Source organism: Choloepus didactylus, chromosome 5 (assembly GCF_015220235.1).
Source record: "Choloepus didactylus isolate mChoDid1 chromosome 5, mChoDid1.pri, whole genome shotgun sequence".
Taxonomy (NCBI): Eukaryota; Metazoa; Chordata; class Mammalia; order Pilosa; family Megalonychidae; genus Choloepus; species Choloepus didactylus.
In genome coordinates, this window is record NC_051311.1 from 300,112 (window position 1) to 319,365 (window position 19,254).

Here is a 19,254-nt window from a genome sequence, read left to right on the forward strand (position 1 = left end):
CAGCTCCGCGTCTCCACCCAGGTGGGCCCATCCCGGCCCCACTGCTTTCAGCGCAGGTTCTCTGTCACCCGCGCAGTATTCAATTTTGTAGCACTTTCTGCTTTCCTCCATGAGGAATCATTTAAAATTTTTCAACAAATTAAATCTGCCTTTGTTTTGAGAATTTTAAGAACCCCTTTGGGATTACTGGCGACAGTCCTGGGGTGCTGCAAAAACCTCTTTGACAAAGATGGAACCAGCTGTCAGACCTCTCTACCACTTGACTGAGGCGTGTAAATATCACTAGAGTCACCAAATAGCTGAGTTTGCCTCTAAGAAAATCACATTTGTTGACTTTTGCTGAAAGATCAAACAGTCCAGGCAAAATCGTAGGTGTATCACCTGCCCCGCGGGTCAAAGAGCCCAGGGCCCGCCACGCTCAGGAATCAGGCTGTGGGGAGTGTGTCCTTCTCCCGAGAGGCTCTAAATCAGCGCCCACAATCAGGGCAGCGTCAGTTTGTTTAGACTTACGGTCTCGCCGACAGCTTCAAGTCGGGAATGCACATGTTGTCTTCTCCGCAGTCCACCAGGATGTGAGCCTGTGTTGTGCAAAGTACGCATCAGAAATATCTCGGAAAACGTGAATCACATCCTTTTTCTTGAAAATGACTAATGGTTGTGTGATCCTACCCGGCATTACCCAGGTACTGCCTGGTGCAGGTGAGTTCACGGACAGCCCAGTTCCAACTTATTCTCCAGTGTCTGCAGAGAATGTGGCTCTGGCGGTGTTTCCAGAATTACAGGCTGTATTGCTTCCATTACAGCCACATTTTGAACAAATTAAATCTTGGTTGCACAAGGGGAAGGGCTTCCGAAAACACAATGATGCAGTGTTTCAGGAAACGTCAGGAAAAATTGCCAACTGTTACATGGTATGCACATGAATGCAAACAAAAGGGACTGGCTTTGGTCTCCAGGTCACAGGGAACGTGCCCAGGGCCAGCTTGAGAAGGACCCTGGGGACCCCGGGGATGACTGAGGACTCCTGGGACCATCAGGACCCCCAGGGACGCTAGGACCCACCTGCTCATCAACCACACTCTCCTGGTAGTAGTTCAGGATGGGTCTCACTGCTAGGCCCTCTTTAAAGGTAGACTCATCCAAACTGTAATTCAGACGAATGTTGATTGGAGATAATTTATCTCGGAACTCAGTTTCGTCCTAGGGAAGACAATCATACACTCAAGAAAGTCCCCATGAAATAGCTGCGAGATGTCAGTGGGCACGATCTGCCTGCAAACGTGAGGGATGAGGTGCGACTGCTGGCAGGCATGTGTGCACTCTGGCACACGCAGTGTGCCGTGACCAGCACAGTTACCATGCGTCCAGACCTCCGATGGCTCACACAGAACCGGGCACACTGCAAAGCAGGACAGTAACTGCCATACAAGAAAAGCCCTCGAAGCCTCATGAGTTAGGTTGCGTGTGCACAGGTCTCTGGACTCGGGGTGGAAACGTCTTCATGCCTTTCCACTACTATCAGGTCTTCACACTAAGCTTGCACGGGCCTCAGAACTCTTCCAGCACGTTTGCAGTGTCCTCAGAAAAGAAGCAGAACGCCCTGATGGCAAAGTCCCCAGAGCACCCGAGACCCGGCCATGCAGGCAGGTGCCCACCTGGGAGCCAGGAGAGGCTGCTCGCAGCACTATACGCTCGCCACACGCCTGACCATGCTCTCACTCCCATGCTCTCACCCCGGGCACAATTTCCCTCACTTACTGGGAAACAAGAAGTCATGACACCAACCTAACAGTTGGCAGGAGAAATGGAAAACCGCCTGTGCCAGTTTGGATGTGTTATGTCCCCCAAAATGCCATGTTCTTTGATGCAATCTTATGGGGCCAGTAGTCTTAGTGTTGATTAGATTTTGGAACCTATAGATTGAGTGTTTCCACGAAGATGTGACTCAATCAACTGTGGACAAGGCCTTTGATTGGATGATTTCCATGGAGGTGTTACCCCGCCCATTCAGCGTGGGTCTGAATTAAATCACTGGAGCCGTATAAAAAGCTCAGACAGAAGGAGCAAGCTTGCTACAGCCAAGAGGGACACTTTGAAGAATGCACAGGAGCTGCAACTTACAGAGACATTTTGAAGATGGCCTTTGAAAGCAGACTTTTGCTCTGGAGAAGGAAGAGAGGACAAACGCCCCAAGAGCAACTAAGAGTGATATTTTTGAGGAACTGAAGCCTAGAGAGGAACATCCTGGGAGAAAGCCATTTTGAAGCCAGAACTCTGGAGCAGACATCAGCCATGTGCCTTCCCAGCTAACAGAGGTTTTCCGGATGCCACTGGCCATCCTCCAGTGAAGGTACCCAATTGTTGACGACTTACCTTGGACACTTCACGGCCTTAAGATTATAACTTTGTAACCAAATAAAATCCCTTTATAAAAGCTGATCAATTTCTGGTATTTTGCATAAGGCAGCATTAGCAAAACAGAATACCGCCATACAAACATTTTGGCTTTTTAATTTTGTGGTAAGTTTTGGAGTTTTTATAACCTAAGTATTAGCACTAAAAGTTTTTCTGAGTTGTCTCTGAAATGCAGGTCGATGAAATCTAACAAAACCTATTCACATAGAATAAAAATTCAAATAAACTCTTTTTAATTTTTATTTTGGGGGTAGGCCAGTTAGAAATAGAAACCATCTGATTGAGTGTGATTGTCAAGATATTTTTCAAGGCAAAAAAGAAGCCTTACAAGTTAACATCAGCACATAAGGAGGTTAGTTGGAGAAAGGGTCCAGAAGAGAAAGTGTAGCTTCAAAATAGTTTCCTCCTATGAAAATGAAGAGACAGCCGGGGATCCACGCAGACAAGCAGGACCATGAAGTGGAGAGAAGTGGCCTCCAGAGCTCTTACCCGAAGATAAACTGTGAAGCCCTGGCACTGCAGAGACCTCTGCCCCTGGACCACGAGAGGGAAGACGAGGTGGGGCTGCTGGTTTCCGAGGAACAGCGAGCGCTTCACAGCTCCTTTTTGCTTCAGCAAATCCAAGTGCACCTCCGCGGTCAGGGCTGGGGTAGGGATGATGGCGGGAAAGGAAAAGTGGTCACGAGCTGCCCTTCCAAACTGCTTACTCAGGAGACATTTTTTTCATAGTTGGGATTTAAAAAATGACATATAAGCTGGAAAAAAATTATAAAATACTTCCCAAGCTAAAAAAAATGTTTTCATGATGATTTTACACATATTGTTGTTTTGTCATAGTATATTGTTTTTGCAGATAATATCAACATCAACTATTGAAAGAACATTGAAGTAATATATATGTAGAAATTTCCATAGACACAAGAGAAATCTTGGTATTAGTAAAGGGATTTCTAGTTCTCTATTGCCTGTGCAGAGACAGGCTTACTGTTGAATTTCCTTGGCATAATATAGAAATGCGAAAACGAAAATGTGCTCACCTATTGTGTCTGAAATGCTCTGGCCTGTCACGGATGCACACGCTTGCAGAGAAAAGCTGTGGAGAGTAACAGCCAACATCCTGGTGGTTAACAAAGTTCTGCATCTGAAGTAGAAATCTTCCTTTACCTCACCTTAGAGGAAACGAAGGTGTCCTTTCTCCTTTATACTTCTCTAACTCTCCACACAAACACATATGCACATATCTCCCACCGCTCGGCCGGTCACCAGTTAAGACAGAGGGCAGGATTCCTTAGATGCTAGCCTGGAGGTATTCCTAGAGACTAGCTGATCTACCGAATCCACCGTTCACGGGTACGTGCCGCCTGCCCTCAGCAGTGCCCAGGAGGCTCTTCTCTGCCCCGGTGCCGCTGGAGGTGGGGGTGGGGAGGGGGGCGGGGAACAGGGGCAGAAAGAACTTGGATTTCACTCCGGGGAGAGGGGCTCTGTGGTCGGAGTAAGCCAGCGTGGCCCAGGCTGGCTGGGGCTGGGGCTCTGCGGCCGTCTGTGGGGTGGGGTGGGGTGGGACCAGCAGCGAGGCAGGAAGAGGGGCCCGAGGCGGACAGAGGTGCTCGGCCTGTGGCAAAGCAGGTGGGCACAGTGGAAGGCGAGAGCAGGATAGCGTGAAGAGGGGCACCCACAGGCGGGAGAACTTGGGCTTGCCCCACTGTGCCCTAAGCACAGCCCAGGAGACTCTGGCCACGGTGGGGTGGGGGTGGGGGCTGCCCCTCCGGCTCCCCTCCCTCCTAAAGCACTGGGGAGGAGAGTAAAAATATTACAACACACTTCACGATTTCACGACAGTTGTAAGGCTTTTACTAGTAAAATACGATAGTGCAGTCGAACGTTCCTACAAAATGCAAAAGGAGTCAATAATCCCCTGTCACACTTGAATTATGTGTCAGCTCCCTGTGTCTGTAATGAAAACACTGAAAACACGCCGTGCCTGGGACCCGTCTCTCTCCCGAGGCCTCGGGCCTGTCTTCCCTCAGGGTGAACAGTTGGTCACACACTGATAAGCCCAAACTTTCCTGAGCCGTCAATGGTTCTGCAAGTCTTCAAACAGAGAAGTCACAAATTCCAACCCACTTCTACTTCGATTAGAATTATTCAAGAATGACAAAAGTTAATCATGTCTTTACATTTTGTAGCAGACCTGGCTTTTAAAGTTGGAATTTTTCTGTGTGTATCATCATTGGAAGTGCTGGACTTTATGTTAAACTAGTCCACTGAGTTTTTCCCTGTTCATCAGTACACTGCATAAACAAAGCTCATTAGCTTTTATAAGATGAATTCCTATTTGTAATGAAAATATCAACTATATAAATGAAATAATCTTAGGTATGGTATTTTGTTCAACACAAAATTCAAAAGGAATCCAAACTGAAAAAGGAATAAGCTAAAGCTATGAATGTGAACATTTCCCCAAGGAGGTATGATATTGAAAAATGACATCATCAGCTGACAATGATATTATCACAAGTCTCCATTTGTGAATTATATGTCAGTGTGACTGTATACTTCTCTCTTCATTCCCCCTGTTGTTACCTGATTATCTTTAATAACAGGATGATGTTAACTTGTTCATACAACTTTAACTTAACCACTGCATTGCACCGAGTAGTGATAACACCTCTCCAATCTCAACCTGCCAATTTATAGACGTCTTTAGCAAAAGACAACCTAGAAATTTTAGAGTAGTGGACTGAATTCATTGTGAATTTAATTTCTAAAAAGACACACGTTGCATTCTATATAGGTGTGTCCACAGCGGGCCCAGTCCCTCTAGGTCCACACCCAGGTGTAAAGCACATTTGGGCAGGAGGGAGAGCTCAGAAATGTTACTCAGAGCGGAAATCTCAAACTAGAATCCACGTTTGTGCTGAATGTGGCCCTTTAGTCTGAATAGGTCAGTCTGAACACAAACACTACCCCATCCCAGACCCTGTGCACAGAACTCGAAAGGGAGCTTCAGAGCTTCTACAGGGCCAGGCAGACACACGTCTGCTCACGCGCTGCTCCAGTGCATGGCTGGAACGGAAGCCCTGTGAAAGCCCCATCCTCGCGAGCGTGGGTGACGGAGGAGTGAGGGGGCGTGAAAACGGCTTGAACGTACAAGGAGATTCATTTCCCCATCTAACCAATTCAGTCTTATTTCAATGACAGCAAATGGCAAAGTTTTTAGCTAAAGTTACATATATCTGAAAGTATTCTTCATATTTGAACAATGGATAGTCACTGTTTTTTATTTATAAAATAAAAATTCACATTAAATGGTTTTTATTTTTAATTAGTTAATAACAATTATATTTATTGAGCTGGCTTTTATTGTTTTCCTAATGTAGAAATGCTAATAGCAAATACTTCATAAAACTACACAGCTATTTGAAAACAGAAATCCACATTGATGGATATGATGAAATATTTTCCAGTAAAGAGTTTGCACGATAGTTTCAGATATACAATGCAAAAGTATATCAAACACAAACAAAAATTACAGCGAAGAAAATCAACATACGCCTTTCAATCATTTTGAGTGACTGAGCTAAATTCCTAGAATAAATTTTTAAAGGATCAGAAATGCACTCTAGACAGAACCAGCTGTTAACTTTCCATTTTCTGCTCTGAGGCACCATTGGTAATTTCTCATGTGAAAATAAAAGTGCCTTTCAGAAAATAGGTGCAATAGACTCAAGCAAATAATTGTAATGGTATATATTAAATATGAAATACATAACAAATTACATTTTATATTAATAATATGATTGAATGCAATAAGAAAATGGTTCATTGAAAACAGACATTTTCTTGTAAAAAGTGATATTCTTTCCATAAAACCAAACAGATCCTATAACCTGTTAAAACTACTTAAGGTGATTTTAATGAGGTGGCAGCATGAGCTACTCCAGAGTGCCATTCTCCCACAGAATCTTTGAACAAAAAGCGAAAACTGGCAGAGCCATATTCCTCAAAATTTCTGAAAAGAGTTAAAGGGTTGCAGTAACTAGACAACTGTCAAATCAAGAAAATACAGCTTTAAAAATGGAGAGGAAGCCCGTGTTTCCCTTGCTGAGTTCCTCCTCCTCCACCCAAGCATGAAGTGGAGCCAGGCTGTACTCCAATTGTGAGCCCCAGCCCTGTGCACACTGGGGTGCCTGTATGATGGTGCCAGTCCACTGTGTGATTGCCTGAAAGGCTGAACCAGGTGAAACCCCTCTCTGGTTTGCTGACCCCCCTTTCCCTTTCTGAAGTTGCAGGCAGCTAAGACAGTGCAGGTAATAATTAAGTCAAAGTGGCCCAGGGTAAAAGATTACCTGCTTTAAGTCACAAAATAGAGCACCTGGGAGATGGGAAAGTCTATTTCAGACACAGTAGAGGGAGCAATTGAATTCCTATAAATGGGGAAATTCCCAGGACCATGAGCAAGGACAAGCCCAGGATAAGGTACAGGCTCAAAAACACAGGCCCCTGCATTTCCCACAGTCCCAGGATGATCTTGGTAGGAGGGATAAACTCTGAAGGAGAGCACTGGCTAATGCAGAGCCAATTTGCAAGGATAGTGAAAGGAGTTTTTTGCATTGTTTTGTTTGTTTGTGTTCACCCCTGGCACTCAGGGAAATCTGGTTATACCACTAGCTAGTTATAAATTTAAGTGACAGAAAGCTCAGGGGCTAAATCCCAGAGTTAACACATTTTTTGTTGTTGTACAGTGTGCAATAAAAGATTACAAAACAAACAAAGAAACAGGAAATGAAGATTGACCCAAAAGAACAAGATAAAAATCCAGAAAACATCAATGAAGAAGTTCAGACTTTGGACATACTAAACAAATACTTTAAAAACTTATCCTCAATATGCTCAAGGAGATAAAGGAAAACACATAGAAAGAACTAAAGCATATTAGGAAAACAACAGATGAAAAACATTAGTCTCTCAATAAAGCAATAGATGTTTAAAAAAAAAACAAATAGAAATACCAGAGTTGAAGACCACAAGAACTGAAATGAAAAATTTCTTAGAAGGTTTCTACAACAGAATGGAGCTGGCAAAAGAAAGAATCAGTGAATCAGAAGAAAAGACAATTGAAATTATGAAGGTTGAAGAGCAGAGAGAAAAACAATGAAAAAAGGTGAACAGAGGAACCAGTGTACACATCATGGGAGTCCCAGGGGAAGAAAGAAGGGAGCAGAAGGAATATTAAAAGAAATAATGGAAGGAAACCTCCCCAATTTAAAGAAAGACATGAATATGCACATTCAAGAATCCCCTTGAACTCCAAAAAAGGAAAATTCAAAGAGAACCATATCTAGACACATAGTAGTCAAAATGTGGAATGCTAAAAATAAGGAGAGAGTTCTGAAAGCTGCAAGAAAAAGCAACATGTTATGTACAAGGGAATCCCCATAAGGCTAAGTACAAATTTCTGAATGGAAACCATGGAAGCAAGAAAGCAGTGAGACAAATATTTAAAGTTCTGAAAGAAAACAATTGCCAAACAATAATTTTACATCTGGCAAGACAGTCTTTCAGAAATGAGAGAGAGGGGTGGGGCAAGATGACGGAGTGGTGAGGTGTGGGTTTTGGTTACTCCTCCAAGGCAGTAGGTAGAAAGCTTGGAACTGTGTGGACCAGACACCGCAGAGCAATTTTACTTTGGGCATACTTCATACAACACTCACTAATGTGTGGAACAGCTGAGATCAACAAAATCTGTAAGTTCTCGCAGCCAGGGGACCCACGTCTCTCTCTGCCAGGCTCAGTCCCGTGGGAGGAGGGGCCGTCAGTGCTGGGAACCAGGAGGGAGAACTACAGTTGCAGCTCTGATTGAAAACTCAGACTGCTGATCAAAAACTCCAAACATAGATAGACTGAGACCAGACACCAGAGAATTTGGGCACAATCAGCCTGGCGGAGAGGAGATAGGACTAACAAAAACAGCAAAAACAAAACAAAACAAAACAAAAACACCCAAAAATAAAAACAGACTTTTTGGAGTTCCAGTGGACATAAAACAGAGAAGAGCAGGGCTCAAACAGAGTTAGGTGCATATGCAAATCCAGAGGGTGAGGACCCTTGTCTGAAGAGCTGGTTTCTCTGCTTTCTTGATTGTTCCTTAATGGCCCTAAACTCCTTGTCTCTTAGCATTTCAATAGCCCAATAGATCTGCAAGGAGGGCCCCTCTTTTTCCTTTTTTTTTCTTTTTTAATCTTTTTCTAAAACAATTACTCTAAGAAGCCCATTACAGAAAACCTCAAAGACTTTAAATTTGGGCCCAGGCAAGACAGAGCTAAGACAGCTCTGAGGGACAAAGCAATAAGTCTAGTGGCTGAGAAAATTCACTAAACCTCATAACTTCCCAAGAAAAGGAGGGCATCCCCTTACAGGCATCTTCCTAGTGGTCTGGGAACACTCTGTCAGCACCAGCGCCACAGTCCAGAGCTGCCACCAAACAATCCAGTATGCTAGGAAGTGTTTCCAGCAATGTTCACATGTGCCACTATATCTGGCATGGACAATAGCCTTTTGCACACCAGCAGCTAATTGTCCTGGAGCTGGGAAGGCAGAACTGTGTGAAAAGGGGGAAATTAACACACCCCATTCAGCCATCTTTTCAGCAGGCTGAGAACGCCCCTACAAGGCCCTGTGGCCCAGAACTTCCCTTGGGGGTGGCGCTCACACGTAACATACCACAGTCTTCCCTCAGCAAAGGCCCTAGGAGGGCACGGTTTGGAAGAGGGGCCCACTCACAGGTCCCAGGGACCATATGCCAATACCAAGGACTTGTGGGCCAGTAGCAAAGACAAACTGTGGCAAGACTGAACTAAAGGATTAGACTTTAAATCTCCAGGAACACCTGGGAGATTTGATTATTAAAGCAACCTTCCATCCCTAACTGCTCAAACATATGCCCCAAATTCAGGACAGGCAGCACCATCTACAAATGCAAACTTGGTGAACCAATTGGACCCCCACAAGACTCAGACACCCAGTCATCACAAAGACAAGGTTGGGGAGAACTGGCTTGAGGGGAATGGGTGGCTCACAGATGCCACCTACTGGTTAGTTAGAGAAAGTGTATGCCACAAAACTAGAGCTGACAAAGTAGAGATAAGAGTTTGAATCAGTCTACATTCCTAAAAGAACCCTATAAAGTTAAACAAATGCCAAGAGACCAAAAACAACAGAAAATTTTGAAGCATATGAAAAAAACAGATGATATGGATAACCCAAACTGAACACCCAAATCAAAAGATCAGAGGAGACACAGTACTTGGAGCAATTAATGAAAGAACCAAAGGCAAATGAGAGCATGGCACAGGCTATAAAGGACATGAAGAAGACCCTAGATGACTGTAAAGAAGAAATTGCAAGAGTAAATTAAAAAAAGACAATTTTTTGGAAATAAAAGAAACTGTTGACTAAATTAAAAAGATTCTGGATACTCATAGTACAAGACTAGAGGAAACTGAACAGTGAATCAATGACCTTGAGGATGAGAGAATGGAAAATGAAAGAACAAAAGAAAGAATGGGGAAAAAAATTTAAAAATATTGAAATGGACCTCAGGGATATGATAGATAATATAAAACGTCCAAATATAAGACTCATTGGTGTTCCAGAAGGGGAAGAGAAGGGTAAAGGTCAAGAAAGTGTATTCAAAGAAATTGTTGGGGAAAACTTTCCAAACCTTCTAAACAACATAAATACACAAATAATAAATGCCCAATGAACTCCAAATAGAATAAATCCAAATAAACACACTCCAAGACATATTCTGATCAGATTGTCAAATACTGAAGAGGAGGAGTAAGTTCTGAAAGCAGCAAGAGAAAAGCAATTCACCACATACAAAGGAAACAGCATAAGGCTAAGTAGTGACTACTCAGTGGCCACCATGTAGGTGAGAAGGCAGTGTCATGACATATTTAAAATTCTCAGAGAGAAAAATTGCCAGCCAAGAATTCTCTATCCAGCAAAGCTCTCCTTCAAATTTGAGAGTTAGCTTAATTTTTTCACAGACAAACAAATGCTGAGAGAATTTGCTAATGAGAGACCTGCCCTACTTGAGATACTAAAGGGAGCCCTACCAACAGAGAAACAAAGAAAGGAGAGAGAGACATGGAGAAAGGTTCAGTACTAAAGAGATTCAGTATGGGTACATTAAAGGACAGTAAGAGAGAGAGGGAAAAATATATATCTGACAAACATAAACCAAAGGATAGGATGGCTGATTCAAGAAATGCCTTAACAGTAATAATGTTGAATATAAATGAGCAAATTCCCCAATTAAAAGATATAGATTGGCAGGATGGATCAAAAAATATGAAACATCAATATGTTGCATACAAGAGACTCATCTTAGACACAGGGACACAAAGAAATTGAAAGTGAAAGGACGGAAAAAAATATTTCATGCAAGCTACAGCCAAAAGAAAGCAAGAGTAGCAATATTAATCTCCGATAAAATAGACTTTAAATGCAAGGATGTTATGAGAGACAAAGAAGGACACTACATACTAATAAAAGGGGCAATTCAACAAGAAGAAATAACAATCATAAATGTTTATGCACCCATCAAGGTGCCACAAAATACATGAGACAAACACTGGCAAAACTAAAGGAAGCAACTGATGTTTCCACAATAATTGTGGGAGATTTCAACACATCACTCTCTCCTATAGATAGATCAACCATACAGATGACCAGTAAGGAAACTGAAAACCTAAACAATCTGATAAAATGAATTTGATTTAACAGACATATATAGAACATTACATCTCAAATCAACAGGATATACATTCTTCTCTAGTGCTCACAGAACTTTCTCCAGGATAAATCATATGCTGGGACATAAAACAAGCCTCAATAAATTTAAGAAAATTGATATTATTTAAAGCACATTATCTGACCACAATGGAATACAGTTAGAAGTCACTAACCATCAGAAATAAATGGCATCCAAATTGGAAAGGAAGAAATAAAACTGTCATTATTTGCAGATGACATGATCTTGTATCTGGAAAACCCTGAGAAATTGATGATACAGCTCCTAGAGCTAATAAACAAATTTAGCAATGTAGTGGGATTCAAGATTAATGCACATAAGTCAGTAATGTTTCTATATGCTAGAAATGAACAAAATGAAGAGACACTCAAGAAAAACATACCATTTTCAAAAGCAACTAAAAAAATTAAGTAGCTAGGAATAAACTTAACCAAAGATGTAAAAGACCTATACAAAGAAAACCACATAACTCTACCAAAAGAAATAGAAAGATATCTTAAAAGATGGAAAAATACCCCATGTTCATGGATAGGAAGGCTAAATGTCATTAAGATGTCAATTCTACCCAAACTCATCTATAGATTCAATGCAATCCCAATCAAAATTCCAACAACCTACTTTGCAGACTTGGAAAAGCTAGTTATCAAATTTATTTGGAAAGGGAAGATGCCTCAAATTGTAAAAACACTCTAAAAAAGAAAAACAATGTGGGAGGACTTACACTCCCTGATTTGAAGCTTATTATAAAGCCAAAGTAGTCAAAACAGCATGGTACTGGCACAAAGATACACATACTGATCAATGGAACTGAATGGAGAATTCAGAGATAGACCCCCAGATCTATGGCCAACTGATCTTTGATAAGGCCCTTAAAGCCACGGAACTGGGACATAACAGTCTTTTCAACAAATGGGGCTGGGAGAGTTGGATATCTATAGCCAAAAGAATGAAAGAGGATCCTTACCTCACACCTTACACAAAAATTAACTCAAAGTGGATCAAAGACCTCAATATAAGACAGTACCATAGAATTCCTAGAAGAAAATGTAAGGAAACATCTTCAAGACCTTGTATTAGGCAGCCACTTCCCAGACCTTACACCCAAAGCACAAGCAACAAAAGAAAAACTAGATAAATGGGAACTCCTCAAGCTTAGAAGTTTCTGCACCTCAAAGGAATTTGTCAAAAAGATGAAGAGGTAGCCAACCCAATGGGAAAAAATTTTTGGAAACCATGTATCTGATATCTTGCATTTATAAAGAAATCCTACAACTCAATGAAAATAGTACAGATAGCTCAATTATAAAATGGGCAAAAGATATGAAAAGATAGTTGTCTGAAGAGGAAATACAAATGGCAAAGAAACATATGAAACAATGTTCAGCTTCATTAGCTCTTAGAGAGATGCAAATAAAGACCACAACACAATACCATCTCACACCAATTAGAATGGCTGTCATTAAACAAACAGGAAACTGCAAATGCTGGAGGGGATGTGGAGAAATTGGAACTCTTATTCAATGTTAATGGGACTGTATAATGGTTCAGCCACTCTGGAAGTCAGTCTGGCAGTTCCTTAGAAAACTAGGTAGTTACCTTTCAATCCAGTAATTGCACTTCTCAGTATATATCTGGAAGATCTGAAAGCAGTGACAGAAACAGATATCTGTACACCAATATTCATAGCAGCATTATTCACAATTGCCAAGAGATGGAAACAACCCAAATGTCCTTCAACAGATGAGTGGATAAATAAGATGTGGTATATACACACGATGGAATACTACGCGGCAGTAAGAAGGAACGATCTCGTGAAACATATGACAACATGGATGAACCTTGAAGACATAATGCTGAGCAAAACAAACCAGGCACAAAAAGAAAAACATATATGCTACCACTACGGTAAACATTGGAAAATGTAAAATAAATGGTTTATAATGTAGAATGTAGGGGAACTAGTGACAGAGACCAATTAATGAAGAGGGAACAATAACCCAATAAGAACAGATAAGCTATCATGGGTAAATTTAACATTCTGGGAATGCCCAGGAATGACTATGGTTTGTTAATTTCTGGTGGGGATCGTAGGAACAAGTTCACAGAAATGTTGCTATATTCGGGTATTTTCTTGGGGTAGAGTAGGAACATGTTGGAAGTAAAGCAGTTATCTTAAGTTAGTTATCTTTTTCTTACTCCCTTGTTATGCTGTGTTTAAAATGTTTTTTATTGTCTGGTTGTTTTATATAGTTAATAGTTAATTTTTAAAAAAAGAGTTAGTTTAAAAAAACAATGAAAAAAATATGCAGAGCCCCCCGAGGAGCTGGTGGAGAATGCAGGGAGGGGTGTTGGGCTTCCCCACCTTGATGGTTGCTGATGTGCTCACAGACATAGGGGACTGGTGGTTTGATGGGCTGAGCCCTCTACCACGGGACTTGCCCTTGGGAAGACTGTTGCTGCAAAGGAGAGGCTAGGCCTGCCTATAATTGTGCCTAAGTATCTCCTCCTGAATGCCTCTTTGTTGCTCAGATGTGGCCCTCTTTCTCTAGCTAGGTCAACTTGGCAGGTGAAATCACTGCCCTCCCCCCTATGTGGGATCTGACACCCAGGGGAGTAAGTTTCCCTGACAACAAGGAATATGATTCCCAGGGAGGAATCTAGACCTGGCACCATGGGATGGAGAACATCTTCTTGGACCAAAAGGGGGGTGTGAAAGGAAATGAAATAAGCTTCAGTGGCACAGAGATTCCAAAAGGAGCCAAGAGGTCACTCTGGTGGGCACTCTTATGCCCAATATGGACAACCCTTTTTAGATTCTAATGAATTGGAATAGCTAGCAGTAAATACCTGAAACTATCAAGCTACAACACAGACCCCTTGAATCTTGAAGACGATTGTATAAAAATGTAGCTTATGAGGGGTGACAGTGTGTTTGGGAAAGCCATAAGGGTCACACTCCCCTTTGTCCAGTGTATGGATGGATGAGTAGAAAAATGAGGGCAAAAAAAAAGGGCACCCAGTGTTCTTTTTTACTTTAATTGTTCTTTTTCACTTTAATTTTTTTCTTATTATTTTTTGTGTGTATGGTAATGAAAATGTTCAAAAATTAATTTGGGTGATGAAAACACAACAATGTAATGGTACTGTGAACAACTGAATGTATGCTTTGTATGACTGTGTGGTATGTGAATATATCTCAATAAAATTGAATTTAAAAAATGAGAGAGATTTCCAGGAAGATGGCAGATTAGGAAAGGCAGAGCAAAATTCTCCTCCATGAAAAACACTAGATAAAGGACAGAAAGCACTCCAGGACAGCAGTTCCAGGATGCCACCAGCCAGGCAAGGACTTCTACACCATAGAGTGAGGATGTAGCTGGAGAGACCAAGAGACAGCTTTTAGGACAGGTGAATGTTCAGCCCTGAACACTGCCAGGGATGGGTGGTTGGAGCCAGCTGATGAGCACAGAAGGGAGCAGCCTTCCACTCTCCATGCACCCATTTCAGCAGTTGGCTGGCGAGATAACCCTTCACAGCCCCCTGGCTGAGAGCTCCCATGCCAGGAACTGGAGTCTAGAACTGGCTGCTGAGCACAGAGCAAGCCACTTTCTAAGTCCTATGTACCCATCTCAGCAGTTGACTGGAGAGATAACTCTTCACAGCTCCCTGGCTGAAAGCTCCCATGAGGGAACACGGGAGTCAGTGGACTTGTGACTGCAACCACTCTTCCTACATGGAAGCCAGTAGTGTGCACAGTCAAGAGAACAAGGTGACACACACAAGTGCCAGGAGCCCCTCCCCAACCCCAGGAACTTGCAGGCCCACAGCAGTCAAGGACTGCAGTGCATTTGAGCTGGAAGGTGAGATGTGCAGCTCCACAACCCAAGAGTTGTCCACTTGCCTCCCCAGGAATTGCTGGGACCACTGTGCCCCGGAGCAGACTTCCTGCCAAACTGTGCAGAACTCACTACCTTCCCACAGGGCTTGCAGTCCCCAGAGCACATGGAAAATTGGTGTGCTGATGGGATTTCCACCTGGTTTGGAGCCCACCAGTGTATAGATGAAGTAGGGGGAAAGCAGGCTTGAGAGTAAGAGGTGGTTCAAGAGTGCCATCTGCTGTCAGGACCAGGAAAATGCACTCCACCAAGCTGTAGTTCTGCCAAATTATAGATAAATGTTCAAATAATCCTGCATATCCTAAAAGAACCTTATCAAGATAAGCAAATGCCATGAGGCCAACAACAACAGAAAATAATAAAGCATATGAAGAAACCAGAAGGTATGAATAGCACAAATGATCAAATTAAAAAGCAGGAGGAGACACAGAACTTGGAGCAATTAATCACAGAAGTACATACAAACATCAGTATCATGGCACAGGATACAAAGGACTCTAGAAGAGCACAAAGAATTTGCAAGAGTAAAATAAAAAGTAGTGGATGTTATGGAAATAAAAGACACTGTTAATCAAATTAAAAATATACTTGAGACACTACAGCAGATTTGAAGAGGCAAAGGAAAGAATAAGTGAACTAGAGGATAGGACAATGGAGTGTGAAAGCACAAAAGAACAAATGTTGAAAAAGATTGAAAAATTTGAAATGGATCTCAGGGAAATGATGTACAACATGAAGTGCACAAATATAAGAATCATTGGGAATGACCCAAGATGGTGGATTAGGAGAGACAGAGCAAAATTCTCCTCCATGAAAAACACTAGATATAGGACAGAAAGCACTCCAGGACAGCAGTTCCATGGTTCCACTGGCTGGGCAAGGACGTCTACACCCATAGTGGCTACGTACTTGGAGAAACCAAGAGGCTGTGTTTAAGATGGGTGAGCATTTGGCCAGAATGCTGCCAGGGAACAGTCAGTGAGAGCTGGCAGATGGCACAGAGGGGAGTAGCCTTCCATGCCCTGGGCACCCCCCTCAGTACCTGGCATGGGTGATAAACCTCCACAGAACCACAGCCAAGAACCCCCCTGCCAAGTACTGGCCATTGGAGCAGGCAGACCATCATGGAAGGGGGTAGTTTACCATATTCCATGCAGTCATTTTTGCATCTGGCTGGGAGACAGCCCTTCATGGCCCCACAGCCAAGAGCTTCCTTGAGGGAATTTGAGATTTGGTGCACTTGTGATGGCATCCACTCCTCCACAGAAGCCCATTGTGTGCAGAGCCTAGAGTCAGGGTGGCCACACAGAAGTGCCAAGAGCTGTCTCCCAGTCCCAGGAACTCATGGGCATGTGGAAAAGAGGGACTGTGGGGCATTTGAGGTGTAAGGCAAGGCACACAGTTCTGCAGGCCCAGAGTACCCCATCCACAGCCCCAGGAATGGCCAGGACCACTGTGTCCTGGAGCAGACCCCCTGCCAAACTGCACAGGACACGCCCCCACCCACAGGGCTGGCAGTCCCCAGTGCACATAGAAAATTGGTGCATTCATTGGACCTCCACATGGTTTGGACCCCCACTCAGTGCACAGATGAGGTTGCGGAGAAATGGCTTGAGGGTAAGAGGTGGCTCAGGAGAGCCATCTGCAGGTAGAACAGAGAGTCTGCATTCCACAAAGCTGTAGCTCTGCCAAATTATAGATAAATGTTCAAATAACCTTACATATCCTAAAAGAACCTAATCAATATAAGCAAATACCAAGAGGCAAAAAAAAAAAAAAAACAGAAAATTTTAAAGCATGTGAAGAAACCAGAAGACATGGTGTTCTAGTTTGCTAATGCTGCAGAATGCAAAACACCAGAGATGGATTGGCTTTTATAAAAAGGGAGTTTATTTGGCTACACAGTTACAGTCTTAAGGCCATAAAGTGTCCAAGGTAACACATCAGTTATCAGGTACCTTCACTGGAGGATGGCCAATGGCGTCCGGAAAACCTCTGTCAGCTGGGAAGGCACGTGGCTGGCATCTGCTCCAAAGTTCTGGTTTCAAAATGGCTTTCTCCCAGGACGTTCCTCTCTAGCAAGCTTGCTCCTCTTCAAAACATCACTCACAGCTGCACTTGGGGTATCTGTCCTCTCTGAGCTTCTCTGGAGCAAGAGTCTGCTTTCAACGGCTATCTTCAAACTGTCTCTCATCTGCAGCTCCTGTGCTTTCTTCAAAGTGTCCCTCTTGGCTGTAGCTCCTCTTCAAAACATCACTCACAGCTGCACTGAGTTCCTTCTCTCTGAGTCAGCTCATTTATATGGCTCCACTGATCAAGACCCACCCTGAATGGGTGGGGCCATGCCTCCATGGGAATATCTCATCAGAGTCATCACCCACAGCTGGGTGGGGCACATTCCAAGCAAATCTAATCAGCACCAAAACGTCTGCCCCACAAGACTACATCAAAGATAATGGCATTTGGGAGACACAATACACTCAAACTGACACACATGGATACACCCAAACATTCAAATTAAAAAGCCAGAGGACACACAGAACTTGGAGAAATTAATCAAAGAAGTACACACAAACATCAATATCATGACACAGGATATAAATGACATAAAGAAGACCCTAAAAGAGCATAAAGAAGAATTTGCAAGAGTAAGTAAAAAAGTAGGGGGGCAAGGTGGCAGAGCGGTGAGGTCTAGGTTGTAGTTACTCCTCCAGAACAGTTGGTAGAAAGCCAGGAACTGCACAGACCATACACCACAGAGGAATTTGGGATTGGACAAACTTCATACAACACTCGCAAATGTGTGGAACAGCTGAGATCAGTGAAATCTGTAAGTTCTTGCTGCCAGGGGGGCCCATGCCCCTCTCTGCTAGGCACAAACCCAAGGGAGGAGGGGCTGTCCATGCTGGGAACCAGGAGGGAGAACAAAGTCTGCAACCATAGATAAACTGAGAGCAGACACCAGAAAATCTGGGAGCAGTCAGCCCAGCAGTGAGGAGACAGGGCTAGCAAAACAGAAAAAAAAAAAAAAAAGAAAGAAAACAAAATAAAAACAGAGACTTTTTGGAGTCAGGTGAACATAAGGGCAGGGCTCAAACAGAATCAGACACATATGCAAATCCAGGGAGGGAGAGCCCTTGTCTGAAAAGCCAGTTTCTCTGCTTTCTTGGTTGCTCCTTAATCACCCTCAACTCCTGTTCTTTTAGCATTTCAATAGCCCATTAGATCTGCAAAGACTTTAAATAGTCCATACTGGGCCCTTCCTTTTTTTTATTTTTTTTCTATTTTTCTAAAACAATTACTCTAAGAAGCCCACTACAGAAATCCTCAAAGACTTGTAATTTGGGCCAAGGAAAGAGCAGAGCTAAGATAGCTCTGAGAGACAGAGCAATAAGTCTAGTGGCAGAGAAAATTCACTAAACACCATAACTTCCCAGCCCTTTGGGGAACTCAGATCCCACAGTTTGGAATTCATTAACTAGCTTCAGTCAGCCACGTCCCAGACTGGGCTAGAATCACCTAGAGAACTAAAGGCTTCCCGCCTCCTTACACTGGTGGGGAAATGCAGGCTGGCAAGTGCAACCTGCTGGACAGCACAGAGTCTAAAGGTCACAGGAGGGTCTCATTGTCAAGGAAATTCCATTCCCTCCTCCTGAGACCTGGGCTTCTCTGGACTAGGAAAATCTGACTGGGGCTGACAATATCTGAGGATATCACCACACAAAAAGGTAACATAGAGGCAGGGCAAGAAACAGAAAAACAAGAGGTGAAAAACTCTGAGCAACTAAACAGAATCTAAGTTAAAGGTCTAGAATAAGCTGAACTAAACACCAAAGGTTAGAGAACAAAGGCAACCAACAAGAAAATCCTAGGTAAAAGAGTGAAAACAAGCTCCAGAATAAACTAATCAAGAAAGTCAGATGCCTAGACAGCTTAAGATAATGAGCCATACTAGGAAACACAAAAATATGGATCAGCCAAAGGAGCAAACTAATAGTTCAACTGAGATACAGGAGTTGAAGCAAATATTGCTAAATCAATTCAATGAGCTGAAGGAAGACTAATTCGAGATGTTCAAACAAATCAAAATCAACTCAAAAATCAAGTCAATGAACTGAGGGA

At 42.9% G+C, this 19,254-nt stretch overlaps 1 protein-coding gene across 6 annotated transcripts in view; it reads right to left on the minus strand.

Annotated features, from left to right (window-relative positions):
* Positions 1-19,254, minus strand: part of ITGA8 (integrin subunit alpha 8) — a 226,065-nt gene that overhangs the window by 78,441 nt on the left and 128,370 nt on the right. For all 6 annotated transcript variants that reach the window (XR_005217174.1, XR_005217173.1, XM_037837633.1 and 3 more), the window contains exons 16-19: positions 3,453-3,508; positions 2,905-3,059; positions 1,063-1,200; positions 511-578 (exon numbers count right to left, since the gene is read on the minus strand). Coding sequence is in view for 4 of the 6 variants with exons in the window: in XM_037837633.1 (XP_037693561.1) it covers positions 511-578; positions 1,063-1,200; positions 2,905-3,059; positions 3,453-3,508 (417 nt within the window). In the remaining 2 variants the exon portion in view is untranslated. The remainder of the gene's footprint in view (positions 1-510; positions 579-1,062; positions 1,201-2,904; positions 3,060-3,452; positions 3,509-19,254) is intronic.